The sequence below is a fragment of the Somniosus microcephalus genome, unplaced genomic scaffold (genome assembly GCF_052327205.1).
Source record: "Somniosus microcephalus isolate GS21.2 unplaced genomic scaffold, FLI_Smic_1.0 unresolved_chr2, whole genome shotgun sequence".
In the NCBI taxonomy this organism is placed as follows: domain Eukaryota; kingdom Metazoa; phylum Chordata; class Chondrichthyes; order Squaliformes; family Somniosidae; genus Somniosus; species Somniosus microcephalus.
Genome location: NW_028225180.1, coordinates 79,360,405 through 79,385,076, shown reverse-complemented (window position 1 = coordinate 79,385,076; position 24,672 = coordinate 79,360,405). Strand labels below are relative to the sequence as shown.

At 49.6% G+C, this 24,672-nt stretch overlaps 2 protein-coding genes across 9 annotated transcripts in view; both read right to left on the bottom strand.

Moving 5' to 3' along the window:
- The window catches only part of LOC147092861 (uncharacterized), a 49,538-nt gene extending 43,193 nt beyond the window's left edge, over positions 1–6,345 (bottom strand). For all 3 annotated transcript variants that reach the window (XR_015075078.1, XM_085976127.1, XM_085976128.1), the window contains exon 1: positions 6,247–6,345. Coding sequence is in view for 2 of the 3 variants with exons in the window: in XM_085976127.1 (XP_085832253.1) it covers positions 6,247–6,328 (82 nt within the window). In the remaining variant the exon portion in view is untranslated. The remainder of the gene's footprint in view (positions 1–6,246) is intronic.
- Positions 6,346–15,991: 9,646 nt separating this feature from the next.
- Positions 15,992–24,672, bottom strand: part of syvn1 (synovial apoptosis inhibitor 1, synoviolin) — a 47,275-nt gene continuing 38,594 nt past the window's right edge. For 5 of the 6 annotated variants that reach the window (XM_085976117.1, XM_085976118.1, XM_085976119.1 and 2 more), the window contains 4 exons: positions 23,425–23,571; positions 22,537–22,723; positions 20,482–20,630; positions 15,992–19,297 (listed from right to left, as the gene is read on the bottom strand). In XM_085976117.1, the coding sequence (XP_085832243.1) occupies positions 19,131–19,297; positions 20,482–20,630; positions 22,537–22,723; positions 23,425–23,571 (650 nt within the window). In that variant the 3' untranslated portion in view covers positions 15,992–19,130. The remainder of the gene's footprint in view (positions 19,298–20,481; positions 20,631–22,536; positions 22,724–23,424; positions 23,572–24,672) is intronic. The other variant, XM_085976120.1, reaches the window with a different exon arrangement.

Sequence of the window (24,672 nt, the reverse complement as noted above, 5' to 3'; positions counted from 1 at the left end):
CAGGTGGAGGTGGGATGGGTTTCAACAGTGGTTGGGTGGTACAACCAATGTTCCGGCACCTGAAAGCCCCGGTGGTGGGGCCTGATGCGGGGCAGGAGGCTCGAGATCAAACAGAAAGGGGTTAGGTGCCACAGAGTTCTATCCGAGTGAGCAGAAAGGGAAGTTTGTGGCAATCAGAGCCGGAAGGACACAAGTTGGCTTCAGTTTTGTCGAAGTGGGGAAGTTCAGACTCAGCCAGGATTGATGTCAAACAAAGTCAGAACCCTGGAGTCAATGGACGGGGCAGAGAGGTTGCAGTTGGGTGTTGTCAGCACACACGCAGAACCTGACCAATGCCTGCAGAAGTCAGTACCGGGGAGTAGCACGTCGATAACTGAATAGGAACAGAACGTGGCGGGAGACCTGGGCCACATTGGAGATAAGTCAGGGTCGTTATCAACCCTCCAGGACTGAAAGAATAATCTTCTGGACACTGCTGTGACCAACACCCGGGAGGAAAATCACAAGGGCATTAAGAAAAATGGTGTGTTCCTTTTCTTTCTGTTTATTAGTTATAAAAATATTGGCGATGGAAAAAGCGGCTGTTTGACTGGGCGGGGCGGTTGGAGTCTGGAGGACTTGTGATAAAACTTCCAGGAATACGTGCAACCAGAATCAGCAAGTCTAGAGACAAGAGAGTAGAAAGGAGGAAGAGTTTGAAGATATGCTGTGACTGCATTGGGGCAGACATCAGTGGAACGACCCGCGACCTCTTCCACCTAGAAGGACAAGGGCAGCAGACGCATGGGAACACCACCACCTCCGAGTCACACACCATCCCGACTTGGAAATACATCGGCCGATCCTTCATCGTCGCCGGGTCAAAATCCTGGAACTCCCTCCCTAACAGCACTGTGGGAGCACCTTCACCACACGGACTGCAGCGGTTCAAGAAGGCGGCTCAAGAAAGAAAGACTTGCATTTCTCCAGCGCCTCTCACGACCACCGGACGTCCCAAAGCGCTTTACAGCCAATGAAGTAGTTTTGAAGTGTAGTCACTGTTATAATGTAGGAAACGCGGCAGCCAATTTGCACACAGCAAGCTCCCACAAACAGCAATGCAATAACGATCAAACAATCTGTTTTTGTTATGTTGATTGAGGGATAAATATTGCCCCATGACACTGGGATAACTCCCCTGCTCTTCTTCGGAATAGTGCCATGGGATTTTTTGCGTCCACCTGGGAGTGCATGACTGGGCCTCGGTTTAACATCTCATCTAAAAGACGGCATCTTTGACAGCGCAGCACTCCCTCAGTACTGCACTGGAGTGTCAGCCTGGATTTTTGTGTGCTCAAGTCTCTGGAGTGGGACTTAAGCCCACAACCTTATGATTCAGAGGCAAGGGTGCTGCCACCTTCTCAAGGGCATTTAGGGATGGACAATAAATGGGTTAGATAGAGAGAAAAGCTCCCTCTACACTGTCCCATCAAACACTCCCAGGGCAGGTACAGCACGGGTTAGATACAGAGTAAAGCTCCCTCTACACTGTCCCATCAAACACTCCCAGGGCAGGTACAGCACGGGTTAGATACAGAGTAAAGCTCCCTCTACACTGTCCCATCAAACACTCCCAGGGCAGGTACAGCACGGGTTAGATACAGAGTAAAGCTCCCTCTACACTGTCCCATCAAACACTCCCAGGGCAGGTACAGCACGGGTTAGATACAGAGTAAAGCTCCCTCTACACTGTCCCATCAAACACTCCCAGGGCAGGTACTGCACGGGTTAGATACAGAGTAAAGCTCCCTCTACACTGTCCCATCAAACACTCCCAGGGCAGGTACAGCACGGGTTAGATACAGAGTAAAGCTCCCTCTACACTGTCCCCATCAAACACTCCCAGGGCAGGTACAGCACAGGTTAGATACAGAGTAAAGCTCCCTCTCCACTGTCCCATCAAACACTCCCAGGGCAGGTACAGCACGGGTTAGATACAGAGTAAAGCTCCCTCTACACTGTCCCAAACACTCCCAGGGCAGGTACAGCACGGGTTAGATACAGAGTAAAGCTCCCTCTACACTGTCCCAAACACTCCCAGGGCAGGTACAGCACGGGTTAGATACTGAGTAAAGCTCCCTCTGCACTGTTCCATCAAACACTCCCAGGGCAGGTACAGCACGGGTTAGATACAGAGTAAAGCTCCCTCTACACTGTCCCATCAGACACTCCCAGGGCAGGTACTGCACGGGTTAGATACAGAGTAAAGCTCCCTCTACACTGTCCCATCAAACACTCCCAGGGCAGGCACAGCACGGGTTAGATACAGAGTAAAGCTCCCTCTACACTGTCCCTTCAAACACTCCCAGGGCAGGTACAGCATGGGTTAGATACAGAGTAAAGCTCCCTCTACACTGTCCCAAACACTCCCAGGGCAGGGACAGTGTGGATTAGATGTGATTCAGAACAGCAACCCCTACCGTTTACGCGTTTCCCAGCGCTTTAGGCGTTGTACGCACTCGGCCACCTCCAAGCTTTTGCGCCTCGGGTTTGCCTTGTGCGGTGGATTTCGGGTCTCAGCAAGTTAATATCAACCGCAGGCCTCTGATTGCCTCAGCTATTCACAAGCTTCTTCACTGTCTTTTATTTCTTTAATGCTTCGCTCTGTTACTTGACCGAGATAATCCATTACGGCGCCCAATCATTACACTGATACTTCCTTGGTTTGTTTTGATTTTTGATAATATAACAAGAAATAGGAGCAGGAGTCGGCCATTCGGCCCCTCGAGCCTGCTCCGCCATTCAATAAGATCATGGCTGATCTTCGACCTCATCTCCACTTTCCCGCCCGATCCCCATATCCTTTGATTCCCCTAGAGTCCAAAAATCTATCGATCTCAACGACTGAGCCTCCACAGCCCTCTGGGGTAGAGAATTCCAAAGATTCACCACCCTCTGAGTGAAGAAATTTCTCCTCATCTCAGTCCTAAATGGCCGACCCCTTATTCTGAGACTGTGACCCCTGGTTCTAGACTCCCCAGCCAGGGGAAACATCCCCCCTGCATCTACCCTGTCAAGCCCTGCGATAATTTTATATGTTTCAATGAGATCACCTCTCATTCTTCTGAACTCTAGGGAATATAGGCCTAGTCTACTCAATCTCTCCTCATAGGACAATCCCCCCATCCCAGGAACCAGTCTGGTGAACCTTTGTTGCACTCCCTCTAAGGCAAGTATGTCTTCCCTTCAGTAAGACATCTACACCCTAGGGTACTTAAGAAAGTGGCCCTAGAAATAGTAGATGCATTGCTGGTCATCTTCCAAAATTCGATAGACTCGAACAGTTCGCATGGATTGGAGGGTAGCTAATGTTACCCCACTATTTAAAAAAGGTGGTAGAGAGAAAACGGGAAATTATAGACCGGTAAGCCTGACATCGGTAGTGGGGAAAATGCTAGAGTCCATTATAATAAAAGATGTAATAGCAGAGCACTTGGAAAACAGTGACAGGATCGGACAAAGTCAACATGGATTTACAAAAGGTAAATCGTGCTTGACTAATCTACTGGAATTTTTTGAGGATGTAACTGGTAGAATAGATAAGGGAGAACCAGTGGATGTGGTGTATTTGGACTTTCAGAAGGCTTTCGATAAGGTCCCACGTAAGAGATTAGAGTGTAAAGTTAAGGCACATGGGATTGGGGGCAAGGTACTGACTTGGATAGAGAACTGGTTGGCAGACAGGAAGCAAAGAGTTGGAATAAACGGGTCTTTTTCCGAGTGGCAGGCTATCACCAGTGGGGTACCGCAGGGATCGGTGCTAGGACCCCAGCTTTTCACAATATATATTAATGATCTAGACAAGGGAACTAGATGTAATATCTCCAACTTTGCAGACGACACAAAGCTGGGTGGGCGTGTGTGCTGTGAGGAGGATGCCGAGAAACTCCAGGATGATTTGGACAGGTTGGGTGATTATACTGCATCTGCCATGCATCTGCCCAATGTGGATAAATGCGAGGTTATCCACTTTGGTGGCAAAAACAGGAAGGCAGATTATCTGAACGGCAATGGATTGGGAGAAGGGGAAGTGCAACGAGACCTGGGTGTCTTTGTGCACCAGTCACTGAAGGTAAGCATGCAGGTGCAGCAGGCGGTTAAGGCGGCAAATGGTATGTTGGCCGTCGTAGCGAGAGGATTCGAGTACAGGAACAAGGATGTCTTGCTGCAGTTGTACAGGGCCTTGGTGAGACCACACCTTGAGTATTGTGTGCAGTTTTGGTCGCCTTATCTGAGGAAGGATGTTCTTGCCATGGAGGGAGTGCAGCGAAGATTCACCAGACTGATACCTGGGATGGCAGGAATGACATATGAGGAGAGATTGGGCTTATACTCGCTGGAGTTCAGAAGAATGAGAGGGAATCTCATTGAAACTTATAAAATTCTAACAGGACTAGACAGACTAGATGCAGGATGTTCCCGATGGCGGGGGAGTCCAGAACCAGGGGTCACAGTCTAAGGATAAGGGGTAAGCCATTTAGGACAGAGATGAGGAGGAATTACTTCACCTAGAGAGAGTGGTGAACCTGTGGAATTCTCTACCACAGAAGGCAGTGGAGGCGAATTCATTAAATATATTCAAGAAGGAGTTGGATATATTTCTTAAGGCTAAAGGGATCAAGGGATATGGGGAGAGGGCAGGGACAGGGTACTGAGTTTGGATGATCAGCCATGATCTCATTGAAAGGCGCAGCAGGCTTGAGGGGCCGAATGGCCTACTCCTGCTCCTATCTTCTATGTAAGGAGACCAGAACTGCACATAGCACTCCAGGTGTGGCCTCACCAGTGCCCTGTAGTAAGACATCTTTACTCTTGTACTCTAATCCTTGTGTAACAAAAGCTAACATACCATCTGCTTTCCCAAGTGCTTGCTGCACCTTGAAAACTTCGATCCGATCACCCCTGAATTCTAGGGAACACAGCCCTAGCTTGTGTATAATCTCTCCTGGTAACTTAAACCACTTGGGAGTGCAGGAACAACGGCCTCCTCCTGTTCCTGTGTTCTGTAGCTGCAGTACGATAGCAAAATACTGCAGATGCTGGAAATCCGAAATAACAACAGAAAATGCTGGAAAAACTCAGCAGGCCAGGCAACATCCGTGGAGAGAAATTAGAGTCGACGTTTCGGGTCAAAACCCTTTATCAAGACTAAAGAGGCACAGGGAATGAAATACAGGAAACTTTCGGTTAAATGTCCGGAAAGCGCTATCCACCGGCAAAATTCAGGAGTCGATTCAGATGTTTTTTTTTTACTTCTCGTTGCTTTTTTTCCTCCAGCTGTGGCTCTGCAAGGTCTAGCTGAAGCTGTTGCTTAGCTAGAGATGCTTGCAAGCTACGCCGACTGTTTTGAAGCTGTTGCTAAGCAACAGGGTTTGTTGCTTAACACGGAGCTCAGAAGCTCCGTATGTTTTAACATTAGCGCTGGTTTCTCCGGCAGCTTTGATGGAACGGCAACAGCTCGGTCCCGTCAGTGCTGGATACCAGAAAGTTTCCTGTAGATTATTTCATTCCCTGTGCCTCTTTAGTCTTGATAAAGGGTTTTGACCCGAATTTCTCTCCACAGATGTTGCCTGGCCTGCTGAGTTTTTAAAGCATTTCCTGTTGTTATTTCTGTAGCTGCAGTGTTGGGGGCGAGATGCTTTGCAGACTTGCAAGGGGAGTTGGCAAGCTCCACAGGCCCTGGGCATGTTGCTAAAACGCACACTGCAGGTGTGATATGGGGGGGGGGGGGGTGCACTTGCACAGTGGGGTCGGGGGTGCACTTGCACAGTGGCGAGGGGGGTGCACTTGCACAGTGGCGAGGGGGGTGCATGCATTGCCTGCACACTCTTTCTGCTTCCTTGTCCCACCGCAGTTGGGGTCCGCGCATGCGCAGAGCGCGGCTGCGGGCACAGGCCGGAGGCTTCTCTGCAGCGCCATTATTTTCTGCGGGTTTTCACGGTCCCTCGGAGCCGGTGATGGAAGGTGGTGGTGGTGGATGAGGACGGGCCTTTCCCCCTTCTTTCCCTCTCCCGCTTTAAACTCACAAGTCGACGTCCGGATTTTATTTTCTCCTCTCAGACCCGCCCCGTCGTCGCCGTTGTCGGAAGTCGCGCCTGCCCGCCCCGCAATATCGAAAACTCGCAAATCCTCCACCCTCTTATATCGGCGGATTTTAATCGGACCGCTCCTTTTCTCCCGATCCGTGACGGGGCCGCGCTCACTCACCGCCCGATGGATCGGATGCCAGCGGATTCGGATTGGGCTCCGACCACCGATTCTCCGCTGCCTCCATTACTCCCGTCACCATCCTCTGGGAGACCGGAACCGGAACCGGAAACCGCTCTGCCCGAGGAGGGAGGGCAGCGCAAGCTCCAATTCTATTAGTGCATCTTTGCATCATTTCCATTTAATAATTTATTTTCTATTAGTTGGCTTGTTGTGGAGATTAAACTCCTTTGGAGGGAATCTACCCTAAGATTATATTATAGGTTATCATAGAATGGTTCCAGCACAGAAGGAGGCCATTTGGCCGTCGAGCCCCTGCCGGCTCTCTGCAAGAGCACTTCAGCTAGTCCCACTCCCCCACCCCGCCCTTTCCCTGTAGCCCTGCAAAATTAGTTTCCTTCAGGTACTTATCCAATTCCCTTTTGAAAACGACAATTGAGTCTGCCTATTCCAAATCCTAACCACTCGCTGCGTAATAAAGTTTTCCCTCAGGTCATAGAAACATAGAAGATAGGAGCAGGAGTAGGCCATTCGGCCCCTCGAGCCTGCTCCGCCATTCAATGAGATCATAGCTGATCTCCTCATATGTTATTCCTGCCATCCCAGGTATCAGTCTAGTGAATCTTCGCTGCTCCCTCCATGGCAAGAACATCCTTCCTCAGATAAGGCGACCAAAACTGCACACAATACTCAAGGTGTGGTCTCACCAAGGCCCTGTACAACTGCAGCAAGACATCCTTGTTCCTGTACTCAAACCCTCTCGCTACGAAGGCCTTTGGTTCTTCTGCCAGTTACCTTAAATCTGTGTCCTCTGGTTCTCGACCCTTCTGCCAATGGGAGCAATTTCTGTCTACTATGCCTAGACCCATCATGATTTTGAACACTTCTATCAGATCTCTTAACCTTCTCTGCTCTAAGGAGAACAACCCCAGCTTCTCCAGTCTATCCACGTAACTGAAGTCCCTCATCCCTGGAACCATTCTTGTAAATCTTCTCTGCACCCTCCCTCTAAAGCCTTCACATCCTTCCGAAAGTGCGGTGCCCAGAATTGGACACAATACTCAAGTTGTGGCCAAACCAGTGTTTTATAAAGGTTCATCGTAACATGCTTTTGTAGTCTATACCTCTATTTATAAAGCCCAGGATCCCGTATCTTTTTTAACCACTTTCTCAACCTGCCCTGCCACCTTCAACGATTTGTGCACATATACCCCCCAGGACTCTCTGTTCATGCACCCCCTTTAGAATTGTACCCTTTAGTTTATATTGCCTCTCCTCATTATATTAGGTTATAAGGCAATTCAGGACAGGGCCCCAGATATGGCCAGGTCCTGCTTTCAACAATATTTATATTATTTCATAGGTGGTGCAATTCTTCCCTATAAATCTTACTCTTACTAATCTTTTTTGGTCACGCATCTATGAGGGACCCAGATAGAGTGGATAGGAAGGACCTATTACCCCTTCGCAGAGAGGTCAATAACCAGGGGGCATAGATTTAAAGTAATTGATAGGAGGATTAGAGGGGAGTTGAGGAGAGCTTTTTTCACCCAGAGGGTGGTGGGGGTCTGGAACTCACTGCCTGAAAGGGTGGGAGAGGCAGAAACCCTCATCGCCATTAAAAAGTACTTGGATATACACTTGTAACCTACAGGGCTACGGACCAAGAGCTGGAAAGTGGGATTAGGCTGGCACACACAATGGGCCAAATGGCCTCCTTCTGTGCCGTAAATTTCTATGTTTTCTCTGAACATTTACCATTGTAAATTGCTATGCCCGTGTTTCCCATTCAATTTTTCTATGTCAACTGTCACACTATTGTTGCAGGCACAGTGCTGTCGTGGTTATCAAACCCAGTGAACATGAGTTCAGTTCTCACCATGGCAGTTTGCAAATTGAATTTAGTATTTTAAATCTGGAAATTAAAATCTGGTACCAGTAAAAAGCCCAACTGGTTCACTAATGCCCCTAAGGGAAGGAAACATGTCCTATATCTCATCTGAAGGATGCACACTCATATCGGTTGACTCTTTAACTGCCCTCTCAAGCGGCCTAACAATTCGCTCGGTTGTGGCAACTGAGGACGGCCAATAAATGCCCGCCTTACCAGCCACACCCACATCCCAAGAATTTAATTTTTTTTAAATGCCTCTACCCACTAGGTGGCTGTTGCCATCAACTAAGATATAATAAATACACTGTCGGAGGTACCGTCTTTTGGAATGAGACATTCAACCAAGGCCCCGTCTGTCCTCTCGGGTGGATGTTAAAGATCCCATGGCCACTATTCAAAGAGCAGGGGATCGCTCCTTATGTGTTGGCTGATATTTAGCCCTTAACCAACATCATTTAAGCAGATTACGTGGTCATTGCTGACTGTGGGATCTTGCTGCCGCGCTTCCTACATTATAACAGTGACTACACTTCAAAAATACTCCATCGGCTGTGCTGAAGTCATGAAAGCTGCTGTACAAATGCAAGTTCTTTCTCCACGCAAGGCGGCACAGAAATGGCGAAACATAGAAAAATAGAAGGAGTAGGCCACTCGAGCCTGCTCCGCCATTCAATAAGATCATGGCTGATCCTCTATCTCAATACCATATTCCCGCTCTCTCCCCATACCCCTTGATGCCTTTTGTGTCTAGAAATCTATCTATCTCCTTCTTAAATATATTCAATGACTTGGCCTCCACAGCCTTCTGTGGTAGAGAATTCCACAGGTTCACCACCCTCTGAGTGAAGACATTTCTCCTCATCTCAGTCCTAAATGTCCTACCCTGCATCCTAAGACTGTGACCCCTCGTTCTAGACCCCCCCCCAGCCAGAGGAAACATCCTCCCTGCATCCAGTCTGTCCAGCCCTGTCAGCATTTTATACGTTTCAATGCGATCCCCTCTCATTCTTCTAAACTCTAGTGAAGAACTGGATTCAGCTTAAAAAGACTTCTGGGGGCTGTGTGGAAGTGTGTGGACAATCAATCGAACGATTGGATTGTACAGTCCAAAACTGGGTATATGGCACCACGTGGCTCAATGGGCAGCTTGACATTGGCTGCTTTTCCTGGTAGGCAGTTTCAGAAGGCATTGCTAGAGGTTTAGGAGCAGGTTCCCTTCCTGCCCTCTTAACTGGGGAAGTTGAAACATCAAACCAATGAAAAAAAAAAAACAATACAATCCTTTCTTTCTGTTCCTCACAGCGCCAGGGACCCGGGTTCAAATCCGGCCTCGGGTGACTGTCTGTGTGGAGTTTGCACATTCTCCCCGTGTTTGCGTGGGTTTCCTCCGGGTGCTCTGGTTTCCTCCCACAGTCCAAAGATGTGTGGGTTAGGTTGATTGGCCATGATAAAAATTGGCCCTTAGTGTCAGGGGGGATTAAATATGTGGGGTTACAGGGATAGGGCTTGGGTGGGATGGCTGTCGGTGTAGGGACCAGGTGCTAGGGTTTGGATGAGCAGCCATGATCTCGTTGAATGGCAGAGCAGGCTCGAGGGACCGAGTGGCCTGCTCCTATCTTCTATGTTTCATCAGCCCCAGGAGCTCGCAGATTTTAACACCTTTGTTATCCATGGCTGGTCTCTGATAATTTTCATTACATTTTTATTGAATAATATTAATCTTGAGATAGGAAAAACAGAAAGGGCATTTAATAACATGTCACTCAAATTTTAATTCAACCATTTTCCCGTCAGATTTAAACAACACAAAATGTACAAGTGGAATTCAGTCGGACCCAGTATTTTGGAATACGTTCTGAAGTTTTCAGCCAGCAGTCTTCAGTCTCAATTGATGTTCAGACTGAACCAAAGCAGAGATTCACTGACCTATCCCCATTTGATGAGTTTGGATAGTTCTTGGGCAGTTAGTCAATGTGGGACACTTCACTTCCTGGAGCGGAAAAGCTGATTTGGACAGTCAAGCCCTGTGGAAGAAAAATTCCTGTCAGCGGACCATGGCACAGTACGGACTGCATCCGTGGAGAAGTTACGTTCACACATCGTGCCCTTCTGCAGGCTGAAGGAAAATGTGTGGCAATGGCAGGTAGAAGTGTGTAAGAGCAGAACAATCTAAACATAGTGTCAGCCATGGCTCAGTTGGTAGCACACTCGCCTCTGAGTCAGAAGGTTGTGGGTTGGAGTCCCACTCCAAAGACTTCAGCACATAAATCTAGGCTGAAACTCCCAGTACAGTGCTGAGGGAGTGCCACACTGTCGGCGGTGCCGTCTTTTGAATGCGACATTAAACCGTGGCCCCGTCTGTTCTCTCAGGTGGACGTGAAAGATCCTATGACCACTATTTTGAAGAAGAGCAGGGGAAGTTATTCCCAGTGTCCTGGGGCCAATATTTATCCCTCAACCAACATAACATAAACAGATGATCCAGTCATTATCACATTGCTGTTTGTGGGAGCTTGCTGTGTGCAAATTGGCTGCCACATTTCTGACATTACAACAGTGACCACACTTCAAAAAGTGGGTGTAAAGCACTTTGGGACGTCCGGTGGTCGTGAAAGGCGCAAGTCTTTCTTTAAATAGCTTTGAAAAATAGGTGTACGGCGGGGTTGTAGAGCTGCCAACACAGTGATGAGGTTTATTCCTATCTGTAATTTAAAGTTAATGCATTTTAAAAATGCGCTGCCATCTGTTACTTTCTCTGCTGCCTGTGTCCTAACTCGCACCAAGTCCTGTTCGCTCATCGCCTCCTGTGCTCGCTGACCTACATTGGCTCCCGGTGCAGTAACGCCTCGATTAAAAAATTTTCACCCTTGTTTTCAAATCCCTCCATGGCCTCGCCTCGCCCCCCCACCCATCTCTGTAACCTTCTCCAGCCCCACAACCCTCCAAGATCTCTGCACATCTGGCTTCTTGCACAGGACCGATTTCCATCGCTCCACCGTTGCGCTGTCAAGGCCCTAAGCTCTGGAATTCCCTCCCTAAAACTCTTCGCCTCTCTCTGCTTCTTTAAGACGCTCCTTAAAACCTACCTCTTTGACCAAGCTTGTGGTCACCTGTCCTAATATTTCATTATTTGTCAAATTTTGTTTGATAACGCTCCTTGAAGCATCTTGGAATCTATTACTGCATTAAAGGCGCTATATAAATGCAAGTCGTTGTTTCTAAACTGATCTCCTGCACCCCAAGTGCTTAAATTGTGTCCTTTGTTTGAATGGCCTGCTGACGGTCAGGCTCACTATCTAGTGTCAGCTTGGCTCAGTTGGTGGTACTCATGCCTCTTTACCACTAGGTTGTGGGAACAACTGCAGGAAACTTTGTGCTATCTGGCACCGACGGGACCGAGCTGTTGCCGTTCCCTCAAAACTGCCGGACGAACCAGCGTTAATGTTGAAGCATACGGAGTTTTTCAGCTCCGTATCTGGCAACAAACCCTGTTGCTTAGCAACAGCTTCTAAACAGTCGGCCGTACCTTGGAAGCGCCTCTGTCGCTAAGCAACAGCTTCAGAGAGATTTTGCAGAGCCTGACTGTTGGAAAAAAAAAACTTAACAAAACAGCTCCTGATTTTTGCCTGCGGCTCAAGCTTGCTGGACATTTCGCCTCCGGATAACACAAAGTTTCCTGTACCACTCCTGGGTTGAGCATACAATCCAGGCCGGCACTCCAGTGCCGCATTGTTGGAGGTGACGTCTTTCAGATGAGACGTTTATCCAGGTGATGTTATAAAGATCTCATGGCAAAATCCGAACAAGAGCAGGGCAGTTCCCCTGGGGTCCTGGCCAACATTAGTGCTTCAAACAATGGCACCAAAAACAGATCAACTGCTCATTTTCCTCATTGCTGCTTGTAGGATCCCACCGTGTACAAACAGCATGGTGGGAATACCCTCACCCCACAGACTGCAGCGGTTCAAGAAATTTCAATGAAGGCAAAAACCTACCCCTGTAGATTTTGGTAATTTGGTTGGGAGGTAAGAGGCAGAACAGGGAAGCCCATTGCAGCTGCTTAACCTTTTCCGACACTGCCAAAAGAACCAGAGGGGAGATGAGGAGAATTAGTTTATACAGGAAACTCTTTGGTACCCGGCGCCGATGGGATGACGGAGAGGGTTATCTACCGAGGCTATTTTTAAACAAAGAAAAATTAAAAAATCAAGAAATGTGCAGTAATTGGTTACTCACCTGCAGAATGTTGTGTTAAATGGATGGTGGAAGATGCTTGATTAAGTACAGTACAGCCAGTTGAGGGTAATGCAATGCAATGACTACCAGCAGCGTGGGACACACACAGTACCCCTGTAAAATGGTGGATCAGAAGAGACTACCGGCAGCGCGGGAGAGTCAGACTCCGGTTATTGAGGTGTTCGGACTTCTGACCGCGCCAAGAAGCCGAGTAGTGGCAGTTTGGAGAACTACCCCCACTGACTAACTCGGCCACCGCGGGAGACTCGGACTCGGCAACAATGCCGGTTATTGAGGTGTTGTTTTCGGAGTGAGAATTTTGCCGGTTAATAGAGAATTCTGGATATTTAGGTGCCGTTTAAACGAGAGTTTCCTGTAACGCAGTGAGTTATGATCTGGAATGTGCTGCCTGATAGGGCGGTGAAAGCAGATTCAATAATAACTTTCAAAAGGGATTTGGATAAATACTTGAAGGGGAAAAGTTTGCAGGGCTATGGAGAAAAAGCAGGGGGCAGGGGGGTGGGGAGCGTGAGTGATTGGACAGCTCCACCAAAGAGCCGGCACAGGCACGATGAGCTGAATGGCTTCATTCTGTATCTTTCTATTATTCTAAGGTGGCGGCCCACCACCACGTCAAGGGCAGCTAGGGATGGGCAATAAATTCTGGCCTTGCCCACATCTCAGGAATAAATTTCTCGGCTGACGAATTTGTAACAAGTACTGCATTTCAAAGTAATTTTTTGTATTTCAGTGTCAAATTGAGTTTAATAACGCTCCTGTGAAGCACCTTGCAACGTTATACAAGGTTAAAGGCACCGTATAAATGTTGTAAAATGCTTCCAGATGTTTGTGACACGATAACACGCTAAATAAATGCAAGGCTTTTTTTAAAATAACGCTACCAGATCTCCTATGGCTTTGCTCACTTTAAGATACACTGTTACAGCAGCGTTGTACCAATTATCGCTATTTCATTATAACAGTATGCCGTGTAATGCACAGTGTGTTATTTTGCTGCCGCTAAAATGATGTGCCTCAATTGGCCTGCCCCTTTAAGGCTACTTACGACGCTGAAGGCCTTGTACCAATTTCATTGGAGCTTACGAATGGATGCGACTCCAGGTCTCTCCATTGCTGGTTATCAATTTGCTTCAATTAGGTGACCAAAGAATGGCCTCCTTCTGCGCGGTGAGATTCTATGACAGTAGGTCAAGGGAACTCGGGGGTCAAACTGGGGAACAGGGGAGCTTCAGACTGATGTCAGGAAGTTCTTCACACAGAGAGGGATCGGCCCATGGAACAGACTCCGCGTAGGGCAATGGGGCGCAACCCCCTGGCGGGATGTTGTGACAGGGTGATTGGGCCAGGTGATCTTGTGATTGGCAGCGCAAGCTGGCATCACATTTGAAAAACTGAGCAAAAAACAGAGCAAATGGTCATTTATTTCATGGCTGACGCTGGGATCTTGCTGTGCACCTACTGGCTGCTGGGAAGTGGCACAATCCTGAAAACTCTGCAGTTCACAATCCACCATTTCCAGGCGATTACAATGCGAACAGTTTAAGGCACTTGAAGGTGGCACCTTCGGGTGAAGCAGGATGGCCAGAATGAGAGAACACGGTATTGGCAGGCAGGATTATTACCAGCTGCAACAGCAACACCCGTGTTAAAATAGAGCTAGCAGCCCTGTATTTTACTAGAGTCTAGTCTCCACTTTACAACTGCCTACAGTGGGATGATTGAAACCAGGATTGTGCAGGGGGGGGGCGGGGGTGGGAGAGAACGGACACGTGTCCCATCATTGCCCTCTGCTTGCGGGCTGTTGCCCCTGACTCTTGCAAAGACCTTGGGTTAGGATTGGAAAATAAGATCGATGGGGCTGCAGGAACAGAGTGGGCTTCCTCGTTTGAACATTCTCCAGGATGCTGATGTTCTGATCAACTGCCCCAACATTAATGGGCAGATCCCGTCCCAAGGGGCTGCAAGATTGTTGCTCCTTAACCCCCAGCTCGCGCTACAAGCCAACACCGCAGCAGGACGAGCGATAGAAAGTTACATTTATACAGCACCTTCGCCCCTCTGCAGGACTTCCGAGAGCACTGGTTCTCAAACTGGGGTTAAAACCCCAAATTGGTTATGGTGAGCAAGCTGATGCGGAGCAGCCGGGCGCTGCTGAATGGGGGCGGTGAATGGTTACCATGGTGGCGACTGTGTGTGGCAGGAAGGAGGATGAGGAGGAGGAGGGGAGGGAGGAAGGGAGGGAAAGACTGCGGGCCAGCAGCGACTGCAATGCCACCACCAGCAACAGGAGTCGGAGGCGGAAAAACACAGGGCTGGTTGCTCGGAGAGGAACCCACCCTACCGTCTGCATAAAAGACCCCATCCTGACTGTCAGCCGGCTACAGCAGCAAGGGATACAGCCAAAAACAGGCCCTGTAAGTCAGGCATATTAGATCTGTATGTCCGTGGTTAAAGGGGCGGCCCAGGAGCAAATCTTGACAATAATCTGGGCAGCACAGTGAATAACCAATGCATTTGTAATAAAAAAAAAATCAATGCTTTAAAATCCCGATCATTTTATACATATAATACTTGAGGGATTCAGTTTTGTAGATGTCACCAGAGCTATATTGTAATCCATTGTCAGAAGATCCTGGTACAGTAGATACAAGGTGGCAATAATTCAGATGGTGGGGGGGGGGTGGTGTCCATGATTACTAATCCAGCAAGAAAGTTTGAGAACCACTGTTCGAAAGCACTTCGCAGGTGGTGATAAGGCTCTCTGCAAATACCATTCTTTACATTATCAATGAATTGTGTTTGAAGAGCAGTCACTGTCATTATGTAGTCGACAGTGATGACCTCGGGTGGGTGGCTCTGATGATTGAAGAGAAACCAGGCCGCAAGAAGTTAACCAATACTCTAGTTGTAAGCTGCATGGTTTTAGCTCCTTAAATCCTAGCAGTACCTCTGTACACACAGCGATCCCTCAGCCCCGACTCTTTCCCAGCTCTGTCTTGCGTCCTCTGGGCTTCGATAAGTGGGGTGGTGTGGCTGGCGGGAGAGGGTGTCACTCATAACAGGCAGACAGGATGGCTTACTGTGGGAGACTCTTGGCAGCACTCGTGCCCCCGTCAAAAGCGCCACCTCCGGCCCCGAGCCCACAATCCAGACCGACGCAGCAGTGCACTGCTGGGGGAGTGCTGCAGTGCCAGAGGTGCTCTGCTCCAACTCAAGGTTAAACCAGAGACCCTGTCTGGCCGTTCAGGAAGACCGTAAAAATCCCATGGAATGAGTAGAAAAAGTTCGGTGTCCCTGCCAACATTCCTCCCTCACCCAATCTTAAATGAAACAGATTATCTGATCCTTTATCTCATTTCTATTTATGGGACCTTGCTGTGTGCAAATTGGCTGTTACATTTGCCCACTTTACAACACTGATGATACTTCATTGGTTCAGGACATCCTGATGGTGTGACAGACGCTGTATAAATCCAAGTCTGTCTTCTGTAGACAACCGCATGCTGCCAAGGGCTTAATTTGTGCCCTGCCCAACCCGTGGGTGTGAAAACAAAATCGCACCCGTTGAACTTTTGGAAAGAGAACGCAGGCAAGACAGAACCAGCAGGATTTATTGTGCATATGTACAATTCTAGCTATTAAAATTTTTTACAATATATACAAATTAAATAATCAACCACAAAACCCCTCACCTCTACAGAGCTCTTAAGACTTAAACACAAGGAATCGATTTGTAAACCCCAACCTGAAAATGGCGGAGAGGAGGTCATTTCTGTGTTGGCTCGTGGCCGCCCTTCCGCACGTTCAATGGCCTCGTACCATAGACCCGAGCGAGTTGCCCGGAAGCAATGAGTGGCCTGTACCAACACAGAAATCGCAGTCCTCCCGCATCTTAAATCAGCACACAGTCCCGACTCCACCATCCGTCACTAGCTGACTGGGGGAGGGTGCCGATCACACGACCTGGGAGCAATGGAGGACTGAAACAGCAAAGAAACTGGCAGCCATATTCCTTAGGGGACAGTGTTCTCCTCTGAAGGTGTTAACCGACAGGACATGCGTCGACAGGAGTTAAAACCCACAGTGCGTGCCTGGACAAGGTCACAGTGATTGACTCTAAATAATTGCTTCAAAACAAAATAGATAGGACAGGAAATAGACAGCTCCCCATGCAGCAGAGTTACCCATTAACCCAAATCAGTAACTCATTATCTCAACCGGTGTCTTACTCCAGAGACACCCTCCGAAATAATGCAACGGAGTGACACACACACACCGAGCCCCGATTTCAACCATCCCGCACCGTGGGTATTTGTCAATTGAAAGCCGGCAACCACCCACAGCAAGAGGAAAAATAGGCCCAATAGTTCTACTGTAACAGGGGCCCTTTTATTCCGTGTGGTAGCTGGGACAGATCCACCCACCCACCCACCCCATTGCCAAACAGCCACCTTTTCCGGGAGAGCGAGGCACGGGACCCAAGACCTGTAGCTAGCTGGCTGCAAACAGCGACCAGGAAAGGCCCCGGGGTATTGGAGGAGTTGGGGGGGGGGGGGGGGGGAAAACAGTGGTGAAGATCCCCCTCAATATTTTTGGAACCGTCGTTCTGTGCGGGACCTCCCGCTCGATGCGTGACTGCGTACCTCGGGGAATATTGATCACAAGCCTTTAAAAAAAAAAAAGTGTTTCCCCCCTTTCAATGTGCAGCATTAATCCAATTCACAGGTCATAAATCTTTAAAAAGGGGGTTAGGGGAAAAAAAAAAGAGAAATGCCCCCAAAAAAGCACGCACACACAACGGTGATGGTGCTGGGACTTCCCTTCCCTGTTCAGGACTTTCTGCTGCACTAAACTGGGTTAAAACCACTCAAAAAAGAAAAAGGGGGGTGGTGTTGGGAGGGGGGGGGGGGGGGGGAGAGAGGCAATGTTCCCTTTGAGCTGCGGCCATCTGGAGATCCTGCGCAGTCGGATCACCGGCTTCTGAATGGGGAAAAAAAAGCGCACGCGGAAATTTGAATGGGCCGCGCACCCTCCCAAAAAAAATTAAAGGAAACACTGGGCGGAGGACGTTGCAATGAATTTCACCCCTGCCCTCTCCCTGCAGGTTTGTTTCCGGGAGAGCGACAAAGTTGCTGATCGGATTCACTTGCGGCACGGTTTGATTAGAAACACAGGATGGGCAGAGAAGTGGAGAAATTCACGACTCAAACAACGTTCCCTCTTCACTGGCTGCCGCTCGGGCAGAAACTTCGATAAAAGGCATCAGTTCGCAGGACTGATCAACCCGGGGAAGGGAAAGCAACATCCTCCCCCGTACCGATTAAAGTCACGATTTACCTCCCCTCCCCCGGTTGATAATCTTTAACAAAAAAAAAGCTTTCCTACAAGGGTTTAAACCAAAAAAAAAAAATTGCTTGAAGCGAAAAATAAAATCAAGTTTTAAACAACCGGCGATCTATTTAAACCCCAAAGTCACGAGCTGCGTCTATTTTCTTTTAAACCAGCTGTCATTTTAATTTCATTGCAAGGAGTAAAAGCTAAACTGCTCCAAGTGCTATTCTGGAACAATTCTAGTATCCCAGCTTCCCAGATCCCCTGTCCAAGCCCCTTTCTCCCCAGACTTAAAAGGGAAGGTTGTTTGGACGGACAGGAGAGATTATTTCCAGCAGCCCCCCCATCCCCACCCGCCAAATAAAAAGACAAACACACCTCTTGTTTGCGACCAATTATTCCTCTGCCACATTTATAACAGGGACCCTTTTAGGGAAATACTGTTTCTGGGCTATCTCACTCGGCTAGTCAACCAAGCGAGTCACATTCACAAGAGAGGAGGTGAATACTGAAGTTCAAAAGAGATGTGACGAGAGAGCAGGATCATGTTCAACGCAGCCACATCTTCCAGCATGCCACGGTTTTGCCTGTTTAAAATGGCTTCAATACTCTAACGCTGCCCCACTCCCTCAGGCTGTACATATAAAAGGGGAGGTAGCGTCAAAGTATTGGGGTAGGGGTGCTCAATAAGTGAAAACGTTTATTCCAACTCCGGTCAGGTGGTGGCAATGTTGCCGGGGGGGGGGGCGCGGTGGCGAACAGAGAGGACACCAACAGATGTCAAAGTGCGGTGTGACTGCAGGCTAAATCCGTTCCGTAAACCACGGCAAGCGCAGGGCTGGCGCGGCAACAACGAAGTTACGCCGCCAGATTCGCAAAAGCCCCGTGTATTTTGGGGGGGGGGGTGCTGCTGGCACCTGGTGCCAAGTGAAAGCAGCTAAGGGAGGGGGATGTCAGACTGTCCCTCGAAAACCCTTTGCAAGGTAGCAGTGAGAATCGTGTCGAAATCCAATCAATCATTCGCTTAAAGAAGGTCTCGCTGCGGTTTCAATACAAACATCAGGTCGTGCGAGTGAATAGGACAGAATGAGAGTTTACAGCTGGTGTATATCTTTTGGTTTTTTTTACTGGAGTTTCTTGACATTTTCAAGCCTGCTGCAGGGCAGTTGGCAGCGAGTTTCGAAGCTTGGATCTCCTGCGATACCACAGAATCGATGGCACTTGGTGTGGATCTGGGGGGTGGGGGTGGGGGGGGAGGAATATAAACCACACCCTTCCAAGAAAAGGACATATTGGAGCCCTCTCTTGGCTTGGCCTGGCCCGATCTCCCCTCCCCCCCACCCCACCCCACCTCCCTTCGTCTCTGACCGGCAGCGAGCCACGTTAAGTCCAATTCGAGCGGTCAGTGCTGGGCGCTGGGCAGGTCGAGTTTCCGCAGCCGTCGGCGGCGCAGCTCCGCGGCGTCCGGCTCGCCGAGCAAGCCTTCCTCGTTGTCCAGGAGGGGGCTGTCCGGGAGACTGGTCGAGTCGGGTGCGGAGTATCCCACCGCACCTTCCAGATCGCTCTGCCCTGCAAACATTGAACAAGACCGCTTTCAGCCCCACACTTCTTTCACCAGAGGGTCCCCTCCCCGCGCTCCCCCCCCCCACCACACCCAAAATCGCAGCGCCCAACTGCCCCTCGAATGACCCCACTCCCCTCCCGGAGCCCGCTCCATGAAGCGATCACGCTCTGGGTGATGGAAGTGCTTTCCGATATATCAGTCCCAAACCTGCCTTTTCCCAGATTGTGCCAGTGTCCTGTGGTTTAACTCAAAACTTCTTTACCCAGAGAGTGGCGAGAATGTGGAACTCGCTACCACAGGGAGTGGTTGAGGCGAATAGCGTAGATACATTTAAGGGGAAGCTGGATCAACACACAAGGGAGAAAAGGACAGAAGTATATGCGGATAGGGCGAGCTGAAGCAGGGTCGGAGGAGGCTCGTGTGGAGCACAAACACCGGCACGGACCAGTTCAGCGGAATGGCCCGTTTCTGTGTTGTACATTCTGTGGCAGTCCATGACATCAGGATTAACTTAACAGAAAATGCTGGAAAAACTCAGGTCAGGCAACATCCACGGATGTTGCCTGACCTGCTGAGTTTTTCCAGCATTTTCTGTTGTTATTTCGGATTTCCAACATCCGCAGTGTTTTGCTATCATCAGGATTAACTTTCCTATTCCACTTAGGCAAGGGAGAAATTCTCAATCAGCAAACCTCCCCTTCCGCGCACAACGTGCTCGCGCTACAATCCTGCGTGCACTCTCTCCTCGGGCGGGCCTTCGGCCGTTGTCGGTCTGTGAACAGCACGCGGCACAGTAACACGAGCTAGTTAAGCGTCCGTGCGCGAAGTTCGCCGGTCAAAGTACCCACCCCCAGCACCTTATATACCTCGAAGAGGAGCCCTCGCACTCAGCTACTTTAGAGTTTTTCTTGTAATGTCCTTGTAACTCGGTCCTTTGACACGAGGGATCAGCTTTCCTGGACATACCAGCATTCAAAAATTTCCTCACTTTTAATCAGTTTGTAATCGAATTTGTTACCTTCACCCCAATTCCATGCCACTTAACCTTCTCCTGACAGTGTCCTGTGTGGATAACTTGTCAAAGGCTTTCTGAAAGCCCACTACAATTAACCCCCCCCCCACCCCCCTCAAAGAACAGCAAATTGACCACCCCCCCCCCCCCGCCGCCACATTATGTGGAAACTTGTACCTATTTCTTCGGGTTGCAGGAGTGGCTGTGTGGAGGTGTTGTCGGCAGCAGGAGGCGAGTCTCCCGTCGAATCCACCTGCGATCCAGATGCCAGATCTGCAGACTCTGTGCTTGGTGCCGAACTCACAGTAGTCGTTGGCCTGGGAGGACTAGAGAGAGAAGGAGCAGGGTCAGTCCTGTACCAAAACCGATTTTTCCACCCTTCCTGAAGGCCCACCCACCACCCCCCAAAAACAGATCCTGGTAATTTTGGTCGCTCTCAGACCGTAGCCAAGTGTGAGCCCAGACAGTGAGGGGGATATTCGACTGTGGAGGGCATCACAAGTTCGCCCAAAGCGAGCATATGAGAAAAGGGACAGCTCTCTCAGAGAGAAATGATGAGCCAAATGGCCTCCCCAATTTTTAAGAAATTCATTCACGGGCCGTGGGCGTCACCGGTAAAGCCAGCATTTATTGCCCATCCCCAATTGCCCTCAAGAAGGTGGTGGTGAGCCGCCTTATACAACCGAGAGTATCGCTGGGCCATTTCAGAGGGCAGTTAAGAGTCAACCACATTGCTGTGGGTCTGGAGTCACATACCGGCCAGACCGGGTAAGGACGGCAGATTTCCTTCCCTAAAAAAGGATATTGGTGTACCGGATGGGTTTTTTTAAATGACAATCCGGTAGTTTCATGGTTTTTATTCCAGATTTATTTAATTATAGAATTTAAAATTCCCCAGCTGCCATGGTAGGATTTGAACGCTCAAGTCTCCAGATGATTAGTCCAGGCCTCTGGATTACCAATCCAGTACCCTAACCACTATGCTACCATACTCGTGTTGGAAGGAACATAGAAGATAGGAGCAGGAGCAGGCCATTTAATGTGATCATGGCTGATCATCCAAACTCAGTACCCTGTCCCTGCTTTCTCCCCATATCCCTTGATCCCTTTAGCCTTAAGAAATATATCGAACGCCTTCTTGAATATATTTAATGAATTGGCCTCAACTGCCTTGTGGTAGAGAATTCCACAGGTTCACCACTCTCTGGGTGAAGAAATTCCTCCTTATCTGTCCTAAATGGCTTACCCTTATCCTTAGACTGTGACCCCTAGTTCTGGACTCCCCCGCCATTGGGAGCATCCTTCCTGCATCTAGTCTGTCTAGTCCTGTTAGAATTTTATAAGTTTCAATGAGATCCCCTCTCATTCTTCTAAACTCCAGCGAGTATAAGCCTAATCAACCCAATCTCTCTTCATATGTCATTCCTGCCATCCCAGGTATCAGTCTGGTGAATCTTCGCTGCACTCCCTCCATGGCAAGAACATCCTTCCTCAGATAAGGCGACCAAAACTGCACACAATACTCAAGGTGTGGTCTCACCAAGGCCCTGTACAACTGCAGCAAGACATCCTTGCTCCTGTACTCGAATCCTCTTGCTACGAAGGCCAACATACCATTTGCCTTCCTAACCGCCTGCTGCACCTGCATGCTTACCTTCAGCAACTGGTGCACAAGGACACCCAGGTCTCGTTGCACTTCCCCTTCTCCCAATCTATTGCCGTTCAGATAATAATCTGCCTTCCTGTTTTTGCCACCAAAGTGAATAGCCTCGCATTTATCCACATTATACTGCATCTGCCATGCTTCTGCCCAATCACCAAACCTGTCCAAATCAGACGGGAGTTTCTCGGCATCCTCCTCACAGCACACACTCCCACCCAGCTTTGTCGTCTGCAAACTTGGAGATATTACATCTAGTTCCCTCGTCTAGATCATTAATATATATTGTGAAAAGATTTTATGGTTCTAGGTAGTCAGTGGAGGCTGGGGGTGAACCCCGGATGTTTCTGGTCCGAATGACTGAATTTCACACTTGCCAGCAAATATTAACAAAACCAGCCTGCCAGCGTAGGAGCTTGCGGGGGGGGGGGGGGGGGGGGGGGACAGCCCTTTCAGGAATAAAACGGCACAGGCACGCAGGAAAACCCGGCACGGTTTGCTGGCTGATTTGAGCTTGGCTGGGATACCCCGTCCCTCCGTGTGGAGCCCAGTGCCACGGCAGCACAGCCCACCTGAGAGTAGCAACGACCGAGAGGTACTGGTGAATCTGGACCATGGCTGCGTCCAACAGCGTGTGAATGTTCTGGAGACACTGGAGGCGGGCCTCCAGGTTCTGGCGTTCCTGCCCCTCCATCGCTCGGAGCTCCTCGTCGGTCAGTCCGGCAAAGCCCGAAGGCGGCATCGGCATTGGGGGCATGCCTAATAAAAAAAAAGGGGCAAGAAACAGAAACAGCTCAAGCGTTTCCGATTGTATTTCCAATTTCCTACCCCACCACAACCCCCGAGCCGTTTAAATTTTATCCAACCCCCCCCCCCCCCCGCCTCCCGATGAGCCGGCTTTGGCTGGGATACAGTTCCACGGGAACTGGCTGCGCTCCGGTACCCCGGCTATGTCAGTCTTCATGTGTGAATCTGGGCAGTATCAGCAGGCAGGGAGGGAGGAGGGCAAAGATCACAAGCCAAACCCAATTCCGTCCTCACCCACGTTCCCACCAAGCTGCGCGGCAATGGGAAAAGATCCCGCTCAGGCCGCTCGCTGGCTTTTCCAAAGTACCGCGCATGCGCAGAAATTTAAAGGGGCCGCACGGTAAAAGAAACAGGGAGCGCGCACGCACGCACAGTGGGTCATTGGATAGTGATCAGGAGCAGGAACCCTGGCTGATCTTCCCCTCCCGTTTAGATCACCAGTAGATCGAACTCCGAACCTGCTCAGTACCACACGGCACGGCGCATTTACCCTCCGAGCCAAGAGCGCAGCAAGAGACAAGCGTGCGACACCGAGCGGATCTGCAGGTTTGGGCAGTCTGCGCGTTGAACCCGGCGCGGCGCCACTAACGGGAAGAGGGGACCAACCGCCTGCAAGCCATCGCACCGAGCCCTCGCGCTGTGTCCACTCTTACCAAACGGAGGAGGCGGCATTCCCACCCACGGAGCCGACGGGAAGGGAGGGAAGGAGAAGGGAAATCCTGGGATCGGTCCAGCAGGAGGCGGCTCCAGACCGGTCCCCGCCATGGAGTCGCCGCTCCGGGATGCTTCACCATTGGCAGCTGGAGTTTAAAACAGGCAATTAGTGGAAAGACTCGCATTCAGGGTCAGGGGTTAAAAGACAAGCGGCCTAGGGGATGTGTTTGATTGAACAGCGATGGTTTCGGACTGGTCAGTCAGGTTAGTTGTGTTTCTGGGTCCTCATTACACCACAAAAGCAATTGATTGGCCGCAAAGCACTTTGGGACATCCCAAGATTGTGAACTTTTATTTCTTTCACTTCATATTAGAGCCAGGTAGCGGGGGGAAATGTTAATACAATAGCAAAATACAGGAAACTCTCTTTTAACCGGCAGAATTCAGGAGTAGGTTCAGGTAAGTTTTACTATATATTAGTGGCCGTGTAACCGGGGTTCCCGCACCTGTGGCCGTGCAACAGGGACTCCCGGATCTGTGGCCGTGTAACCGGGGTTCCTGGATCTGTGGCCGTGTACGGGGCTCCTGCACCTGTGCCCGTGTACGGGGCTCTCGTACCTTGTTAAGTATACCGCTCTGTAATCCGGACTTTTTGATCAACCGGCACCACGCCGGTCCCGTCGGTGCCGGATTAAAAAAAAGTTTCCTGTACTGCAGATGCTGGAAACCTGAAACAGATAAAGGCTGGAAACACACAGCGGGTCAGGCAGCATCGTGGAGAGAGAAAGAGCGTTAACGTTTCAGGTCGATGACCCGTCGTCAGAACTGGGAAAAAGTTGGAGAAGTCACAGATTTTTAAGCAAGTGTTGGGGCAGGGAAAGGGAGGAGAGGAGGAAAGAACAAAAGGGAAGGTCTGTGATAGGATGGAAGGCAGGAGAGTTTAAAAAACAAAAGGGATGATGGTGCAAGGCAAAAGGAGATGGTAATGGGACAAGTTAAGAAACAAAAGAGGACTCCAGATATGTTGTAAATGACACTGGCAGAATCATCAACAGCTGCCACGAGAGAGAAGAGAACGAACAAAGGGGCCGAGGTTATGATCTGAAATTGTTGAACTCGATGTTGAGTCCAGAAGGCTGTAAAGTGCCTAATGGAAAGATGAGGTGCTGCTCCTCGAGCTTCGTTGAGAACAGTGCAAGAGGCCGAGGACGGAGAGATCAGAGTGGGAGTGGAGCGGAGCGGAAAAT